This window comes from Salmo salar, unplaced genomic scaffold (assembly GCF_965601325.2).
Source record: "Salmo salar unplaced genomic scaffold, fSalSal1 ptg000257l, whole genome shotgun sequence".
NCBI classification, from domain to species: Eukaryota; Metazoa; Chordata; class Actinopteri; order Salmoniformes; family Salmonidae; genus Salmo; species Salmo salar.
The window spans coordinates 2,085,232-2,094,947 of NW_027675339.1; the positions used below are offsets into that span (position 1 = coordinate 2,085,232).

Below are 9,716 nucleotides of genomic sequence, written 5' to 3' on the forward strand. Positions count from 1 at the left end.
CACTTTTCAACAACCTTCGACACTACAGGTAGTGTACTAATGGACCTGTAGTTACTCACATCAGCAGGGTCGCCCGATTTAAAGATGGCCGTTATTATGGCTGACTTCCATACCCTTGGAAACACCCCCAGACCAATAGATGTGTTGGTGACCTTAGTAATGGGGCCAATGAGTGACTCTTTGTAGTTTTTAAGAAAGGTAGAGTCCAGCCCAAACACATCTTTGGATTTAGAGTTCTTTAGTGAGCTAATCACCTTGTTCACCTTTGACTCAGAAACCTCCCTTATGATGAAGACAGGTTGAGCGTCATTCACTAGCACTGAGCCCAATAAACCAGTGGAGGGGTTCTGTGTCAGTACCCTGACAGAGTCAATAAAGTAGGAATTGAAGGCTATTGCTATTTCGACTGCATCCTGTGTTAGATTGTTATTCACCATGATTTCTAGTCTTTTTGCAGTGTTACTATAGTCTTTCCCTGTTAACTTTTTTAGATTCTCCCAGATCAATTTAGAATTTCCCTTTGCTTCACCAATTATGTTAATAAAAAAGTTTGCCTTGGCCTGTCTGATTTCTTTCATCACCTTATTTCTCAACATGGTAAACCTACGTCTGTCATGCTCTAATTTGGATTTTAGGGCTGTTTTTAGAGCATAATCTCGTTCTTTCATCAATTTCCAAATTTCTCCATTTAGCCAAGGAAGAGTGCTCTTTTGGCCAGGTTTGGATTTGATTTTCTTTAGGAAACCATTTATTGTAGCCTGGATTGTGGATAGAAAAACCTCACTATCAGCTTCCACGTCTGTATAGGACAAGAGATCATTCCAGTTAATTCCATTAATTGCTTTTTCAAAATAGTTTAATTCGCTCTTAGGTATTCTTAGTTGATCCGGCTTTCTAACAGTAGAGAGCTTAAACCTGCTCTTAGACAACTTTCTGGCTATAAGTGTCAAATTATGATCAGATAGCCCAGTAACTATATTGAATGATTTAGTCACTGGTTTATTACTGAACACCAAATCAATCTGTGTTTTAGAGCAACAAGTCACCCTGGTTGGCCCTTTAACGAGCTGTGTAAGGTCAAAGGTATTAGTGATCCGTTTGAGGGTTTTCCTACAAGACTTGTCTTCATAATTAATATTAAAATCTCCCATTAAGATGACCTCCTTCCCAAAATCACATTCCCTAAGCATGTTATTAAACTGATCAAAAAACACACTTTTGGTGGAAGGTGGTCTATACATTCCAATAAGGGTAAAGGACATTTGGGGAGACAGTGTAACGTTCAGGCCAATACATTCTAGTTCATTATCACATGACCACTCAATTTGTTTACATCGGATATGTTCTTTAATGTAAATCATCAGACCCCCTCCTCTTCCTTCAATCCTGTCTCTCCTGAAAACATTGTAGCCAGGCACAATCAAAGCAGCACATGGAGAGTTTGTATGGAGCCATGTCTCTGAGAGGCAGAGGAAGTCAAGGTTGGAGTCTGTGAGTAGATGTTGAATTTGATCACTTTTTGGAATGACACTACGAATGTTCCAGTGCCCTCCTAGTAGTCCCTTGGGCTTAGCCCGCGGGTCCCAGATGACTCGAGAGTGATTGACACATTGAAAAAAGTGACATTTTCTGTGTTTTCTGACAGCTGGGTTTAGGCCGTTTTGTTTGGTTTTGATTAGGGGCAGTTCGGTAGCGGAATTAACAATCCCTCCCGCTTGCACTGGATGCGGGGAACTAATGAAAACAGCTTGCGTACCAGAAGCAAAGTTGCGGTTAGGACCACTCCCTTTAAGAGTGTGCTCCTAATCTCAGCTCGTTACCTGTATAAAACACACCTGGGAGCCAGAAATCTTTCTGATTGAGAGGGGTCAAATACTTATTTCCCTCATTAAAATGCAAATCAATTTATAACATTTCTGACATGAGTTTTTCTGGATGTTTTTGTTGTTATTCTGTCTCTCACTGTTCAAATAAACCATTAAAATTATAGACTGATCCTTTCTTTGTCAGTGGGCAAACGTACAAAATCAGCAGGGGATCAAATACTTTTTTCCCCACTGTATATGGGGCTTTGGTGACAAAACGGATGGCACTGTGATAGACTGCATTCAATTTATTGAGTAGGGTATTTGGAGGCTATTTTGTAAATGACATCGCCGAAGTCGAGGATCGGTAGGATGGTCAGTTTTACGAGGGTATGTTTGGCAGCATGAGTGAAGGATGCTATGTTGCGAAATAGGAAGCCAATTCTAGATTTAACTTTGGATTGGATATGCTTATAGTGAGTCTGGAAGGAGAGTTTACAGTCTAACCAGATACCTAGGTATTTGTAGTTGTCCACATATTCTAAGTCAGAACCGTCCAGAGTAGTGATGCTGGACAGGCGGGCAGGTGCAGGCAGCGATCGGTTGAAGAGCATGCATTTAGTTTTACTTGTATTTAAGAGCAGTTGGAGGCCACGGAAGGAGAGTTGTATGGCATTGAAGCTCGTCTGGTTAGTTAGTTAGTTAACACAGTGTCCAAAGAAGGGCCAGAAGTATACAGAATAACACCAATAACAAAGGGGGTCTGATCTTTGTGCCTCTGTAAATTTCTCATTTATCATTATTCACGAATCATTCATGATTATTCATAATCATGGTAGCATCCACATGAATGTAGAAGTGTTCAGAAACATATTCTATTCTTACTGACAATACAAGTGAAGTGACTCCAAAATGACAGGACATTATTCACCAATCAGTTTCTATTTGGAAAAACATCATCCAAAACACAACCAAGACAAACTGCAAATGAATTCAACAAGTTTGTAGAATCACAAGCTTGATGTAATCACTGCAGGCATGGAACATGGGACTAAATACTAAACTTATGACTACTTTAATACAATATAAGTGAATTTGTCCAAATAATTAAGACTTCTTCAAATGGGAGAACTACGTACAGAAAGTGCTTTAATTTCTAATTGGTAAAACAGATATGTATGAAAATACCCTCAAATAAAAGGTGACATTCTGTAAGGTCACCTAATATGAAACATCTCAAATCCAAAATGCTGGAGCATAGCACCAAATGTAAAACTGTAAGCTTCACTGTCCAAACACATATGGTGTGGACTATGTGTGCCTGGTAAACACATGCGGATCTGGTGAACAGTTATCACTTGTTGACCAACTACAGGAATACTGACCTCAGAGTCTCCAGTTTACAGTGTGGATCCTCCAGTCCAGCAGAGAGCAGCTTCACTCCTGAATCCTTCAGGTCATTGTTACTCAGGTCCAGCTCTCTCAGGTGTGAGTGGTTTGACTCCAGAGCTGAGACCAGAGAAGCACAGCCTTCCTCTGTGACTCCACAGCCTGACAGCCTGCAAAGAGATCATCATGACTTCACAAACACACTGTTAATTTAACACCAGTAGTGTTGAAGGACAACGGTAGATGCATTAGGTTTATTCTCTCAAACAACATATAGATTCATCTTCCGTCTCCTAGAATTGTATGGTCATATTGTTATACTAGATTGAATATCTGATTCAATATGTTATTCAATATAATATTATATACATATTATAATACATATTTTCTCTAAACATAATATTTCTTCCTGATGAATACTTCTTATATGTCATTTTATTTACTCACAGAGCAGCTCTGGAGACTTTGACCACTGGCAGCAGCCTCAGAAGACCTTCCTCTGATCTGGAGTATTTCTTCAGGTCAAACACATCCAGCTCCTTTTCTGAAGTCAGCAACACAAAGACCAGAGCTGACGACTGTGCAGGTGACAGGTTGGGTTCTGAGAGACTTCCTGATCTCAGGTAGCTTTGGATCTCCTCCACTAGAGAATGGTCATTCAGTTCATTCAGACAGTGGAACAGATTGATGCTCCTCTCTGGAGAAGGATTCTCCCTGATCTTCTCCTTGATGTAGTTCACTGTGTCTTCATGGCTCTGTGAGCTGCTTCTTGTCTTTGTCAGTAGACCTCGTAAGTGCTTCTGATTGGACTCCAGTGAGAGGCCCAGAAGGAAGCGGAGGAAAAGGTCCAGGTTTCCTGTCTCACTTTGTAAGGCTTTATCCACAGCACTCTTGTAGACAGTAACTTCAGTAACTTCAGGCTTGTCTCTGAACAGCGAGAAAAAGTATCTGAACATTGATTGTGGTTTGTCCATTAGATTCTCATTGTTGTTGATGAATGAGAGGAACACATACACAGCAGCCAGAAACTCCTGAATGCTCAGATGAACGAAGCAGTACACCTTGTCCTGGTACAGCACACATTCCTCTTTAAAGAGCTGTGTGCACAATCCTGAGTACACTGAGGCTTCATTGACATCAATGCCAGCCTCTTTCAGGTCTTTTTCATAGAAAATCAGATTGCCCTTCACTAGCTGTTGAAAAGCCAGTTTTCCCAGTGACAGAATGCTCTCGTTATTCAAGTGTGGATCTGTCTCTTCTTTCCCAAGATACTTTTCATTCTTCTGGTTGGTATGAAACACCACAAGGTGTGTGTACATCTCAGTCAGAGTCTTGGGCATCTCTTCTCTATTATGTTTCAGCATGTGTTCGAGGACTGTTGCAGAAATCCAACAGAAGACTGGAATGTGGCACATGATGTGGAGGCTCCTTGATGTCTTTATGTGTGAGATGATTCTGCTGGCCAGGTCCTCATCACTGAATCTCTTCCTGAAGTACTCCTCCTTCTGTGGGTCATTGAACCCTCGTACCTCTGTCACCTGGTCAACACACCCTGAAGGGATCTTATTGGCTGCTGCAGGTCGGGTAGTTATCCAGAGGAGAGCAGAGGGAAGCAGATTTCCCTTGATGAGATTTGTCAGCAGAACATCCACTGAGGTTGACTTTGTGACGTCCCAACAGATCTTGTTCTTCTGGAAGTCTAGGGGCAGTCGGCACTCATCCAGACCATCAAAGATGAACAGAACTTTGTACTTGTTGTAGATGGAGATTCCTGATTGTTTGGTTTCCATTGAGAAGTGATTGACAAGTTCAATCAAAGTGTGTTTGTCCTCTTTCATCAAATTCAGCTCCCGAAAAGGGAATGAAAATACAAATTGAACATCCTGATTTGCTTTTCCTTCAGCCCAGTCCAGAATGAACTTCTGGACAGAGACTGTTTTTCCAATGCCAGCGACTCCCTTTGTCAGCACAGTTCTGATACGTTTGTCTTGTCCGGTTAAGGGTTTGAAGATGTCGTTACATTTGATTGCAGTCTCTGGTCTTGCTTGTTTCCTGGTTGTTGTCTCAATCTGTCTCAGTTCATGTTCATTATTGACCTCTCCTGTTCCTCCCTCTGTGATGTAGAGCTCTGTGTAGATCTTATTGAGAAGTGTTGGGTTTCCTTGTTTAGCGATCCCCTCAAATACACATTGAACCTTCTTCTTTAGATTAGATTTGAGTTCACGTTGGCAAATCACAGCAGGATCATCTGAATCTAGAAATAACACAGAGGATATTAATGTTACGTCTGTTTTAATGCCTACAGTATTGTAGGACTGTTATAACATTTTAAATTATAATCATTTATCCCCTTAACTGTCTGTATAAATGTGTAAATGTTTTCATAATGCATTACAGACTGGTGTGACTGATTATAATAATATTGGTGTTATTGATGGTATTATTAATGTTGTCTCTCTCTCTCTCTCTCTCTCTAAATTAATCACCACAACACATCCCTGCTGCTACTTGATGAGGTCACTAGGTGTTGTGTTAAGGCTGCGACAATATCATTGAGTTACACAGCTACTTTAGCTGTACTTTAGCTACAGCTTTTAAATGTTATAAAACAGCATTCAACATGAGGCAGACAGATCTTACATTTCTCCAGTGTGTCAGCAAGCTCCTTCTGGTTCATTTTCCTCAGGACGTGCAGTGTGATCTTCAGAGCCCCCTCTCTGGCACTGCTCTCCTGCTTCTCATCTTCAGCATCCACCACTTCCTCATCCTGCTTCTGACTCTCAAAGCATTCTGTGAGTTCTGGACTAAGAATCTTCTTGAACATCTTCAGCTCGTTCTTCACAAATGTCATCATTTTCTCTTCAAGCAACTAAAATAAATCAAGTAAATAAGTTAAGCAAGAGAAGAAATGCTTTCTCATTAACACATTAATGAATAATTGACAGATCAACTTTACTTGAGGTAAACAAAAACAAATGTACATAACAGGACCACATACACTGAATATAGAGTCCAGGTCTGTTTGATGACTCTGGGAAGACTGACCACTGAGAATCTCTGACTCTGATCTCTCCTGTTGGTTTCTGTGGACAAAACATGAGATTACATCTCCTCATCCAGGGAGTACACACACACACACACACACCACACACACACACACACACACACACACACACACACACACACACACACACACACACACACACACACACACACACACACACGGAGGGAATGTTGTGTTTGTTTAATATTGTTTTAGGACTATGAAAATGGACTAAAGGATTAGTCTATGGATTATGAAAACAACAAAATAAATGTGAAAATGTGAGAGGAGAAATGACTAGAGACAGTGTTGTTTAACTCACTGACCATGACCCATGAGTTCTTCTTACCTTTGTTCAGTAGAAAAGTCTCCCTCTCTAAACTGTATAGGTAGCTTCATAGACCGGTCACTCTTCATGGACACACAGCTGGGAACAGGGGAGGCTGGTCTCTCCTGCTTTATTGGTCTTCAACACAACAGAGACAAACATTACATCTCTCATCTACTCTGATCTCAGATGGGAAACATAAGAAGAGTTTAATTCCAAAACGCTACATATCCATTTTCAGAAATGTTGGTAAATTAGCTTTTATTGTTTAAAGAAATTATTAATGAGATTGGTGTGTTTTTCACTATCTAATCATGACATGGGGTTGATCAATGACAGACATGTATTTGTTTAAAATCTATCACTTAATGATTTCATTTCAGAGAGACAAATATTAATTGTGTTTTTATGTTGGATAAAAGTAGAGACTCAGAGCTAGAAAATGGTATATCATACACTACATTTGAGGAACAATGGGAAAGTAATTCTGCTTTGAAAGTTGATAAACTTGTAACATCACTTTTGAGAGAATGTCCTTTGAATGTTTTGGTACCTACTGGAGAGCTCTTCTTTGTCTACAGGGCTGTTACTTTGGCAGATAATGTCACCCATCTAAATAAATAGTTGTTATATATATAATTAACTAAATGTATGGTGTTTTTGTTTTATGTCAGTTTAATTTTGTTATGCTATAAACATTTTATTTTATTATAAGTGGTAAAAGGAACTAGAAAATGTTATATTTTGCGATTCTGAGTAATTACTACTTTAGTAAAGAATTACACATTATTCAGTACTACTGCAGTTGCTACATAATTCCAATAGATGGCAGCATAAGACCACAAATGATATTTCAGAATATTAGTTTAGTTTTCTCCCTGGATGCACCACCACTCCCCCTCACAGGAAAACTCCTGTGTGAGCTTCTTTCTGTCCCTTTACACACTGCTAATGCAAGAGGAAGGACTGAAAAAGCATTTAACAGATTACTGTGAAGTAATATAATGATGATTCATGTTTATTATTACCTGTTTTTATGCTCATGTTTGAAATTATACTTCATTACTATAACGATTATCAATAAGCCTGAACATTAATTCAGACACCTCTGGTTGAGAAAAACGTATTTTCCTGGTACATTCATTGTCAAATTCATCAACCAGCATCGAGCCACTCTGTCTTCTCTCTCTAGTAGTCAACTCAGCCCCGGTAAAAAGCTGGTGTCTTCACTCTGCCTTCTCTCTCTAGTAGTCAACTCAGCCCCGGTAAAAAGCTGGTGTCGTCGCTCTGCCTTCTCTCTCTAGTAGTCAACTCAGCCCCGGTAAAAAGCTGGTGTCTTCACTCTACCTTCTCTCTCTAGTAGTCAACTCAGCCCCGCTAAAAAGCTGGTGTCGTCGCTCTGTCTTCTCTCTCTAGTAGTCAACTCAGCCCCGGTAAAAAGCTGGTGTCTTCACTCTACCTTCTCTCTCTAGTAGTCAACTCAGTCCCAGTAAAAACCTGGTGTCATCACTCTGCCTTCTCTCTCTAGTAGTCAACTCAGCCCCAGTAAAAAGCTGGTGTCTTCACTCTGCCTTCTCCAGGGGCATGTTGAGGTAAATTTACTAAGGGGTTGAATTATGTAATTTTTTGGTGGGCAGGAAGACGCACTCTTGTCTTTTCTATTCCGACGTTGTTTACTCCCCATATCAGATATGAAGATGACTTTTTATAATGCATATATACTGAGGTTGATGTTCTGACTAGCGATTATTTACCCAGGGTTACATACCTGCTATAGTCACTACTATTTTGCTCTCCCAAAAGCAACACAGCCCTAAAACGAGATATATAGCTAACTAAAGTCATGTTAATGAGTGACCATTTTAGAAAATCATGGGACATATAGTCTGTGGTTGCATGCTATTTTATGTCAATCATATTGCTGCTTGTAGCCTATAACTGATGCTTCGTGGTCTTATGCTGCCATCTATTGGAAATATTTAGCAATTAAAAGATATTAATGCACATTCAGACGTTGGTGAGGCAGCTGAGAATAAAAAAAAAAATGGAATGTGTCCAGCCTACTTGAGGTGCCCCGAAAATAATATTCAAAAGATTAGTCCTTGGACACAGAGGGGTTAAACACTAAAGTTACCATCCATCTAGTGAAGAGAAGAGAACTGGACAGAGGTAGCCAGCATCCGTCCGGTTCTGAGGGAGGATAGGATAACTAGGATGCTGCTGGTAGAGTAGCTAGCTAGCTTACCTAGCTGTACCGACTAGCTAGGATAACTAGGATGCTGCTGGTAGAGTAGCTAGCTAGCTTACCTAGCTGTACCGACTAGCTAGGATAACTAGGATGCTGCTGGTAGAGTAGCTAGCTAGCTTACCTAGCTGTACCAACTAGCTAGGATAACTAGGATGCTGCTGGTAGAGTAGCTAGCTAGCTTACCCAGCTGTACCGAATAGCTAGGATAACTAGGATGCTGCTGGTAGAGTAGCTAGCTAGCTTACCCAGCTGTACCGACTAGCTAGGATAACTAGGATGCTGCTGGTAGAGTAGCTAGCTAGCTTACCTAGCTGTACCGACTAGCTAGGATAACTAGGATGCTGCTGGTATAGTAGCTAGCTAGCTTACCTAGCTGTACCGACAAGCTAGGATAACTAGGATGCTGCTGGTAGAGTAGCTAGCTAGCTTACCTAGCTGTACCGACTAGCTAGGATAACTAGGATGCTGCTGGTAGAGTAGCTAGCTAGCTTACATAGCTGTACCGACTAGCTAGGATAACTAGGATGCTGCTGGTAGAGTAGCTAGCTAGCTTACCTAGCTGTACCGACTAGCTAGGATAACTAGGATGCTGCTGGTAGAGTAGCTAGCTAGCTTACATAGCTGTACCGACTAGCTAGGATAACTAGGATGCTGCTGGTAGAGTAGCTAGCTAGCTTACCTAGCTGTACCGACTAGCTAGGATAACTAGGATGCTGCTGGTATAGTAGCTAGCTAGCTTACCTAGCAGTACTGACTAGCTAGGATAACTAGGATGCTGCTGGTATAGTAGCTAGCTAGCTTACCCAGCTGTTCCGACTAGCTAGGATAACTAGGATGCTGCTGGTAGAGTAGCTAGCTAGCTTACCCAGCTGTACCGACTAGCTAGGATAACTAGGATGCTGC

The 9,716-nt window shown here is 40.8% G+C and overlaps 1 protein-coding gene across 1 annotated transcript; it reads right to left on the reverse strand.

The window, feature by feature from the left end:
• Positions 1-3,637: 3,637 nt before the first annotated feature.
• LOC145867230 (NLR family CARD domain-containing protein 3-like) lies at positions 3,638-6,143 on the reverse strand. Its single transcript, XM_082971305.1, has 2 exons — positions 5,835-6,143; positions 3,638-5,448 (listed from the first exon to the last, which is right to left on the reverse strand). The coding sequence occupies exons 1-2, from the start codon at positions 6,046-6,048 to the stop codon at positions 3,638-3,640; spliced, it is 2,025 nt and encodes a 674-aa protein (XP_082827431.1). The 5' UTR covers positions 6,049-6,143.
• Positions 6,144-9,716: the final 3,573 nt, after the last annotated feature.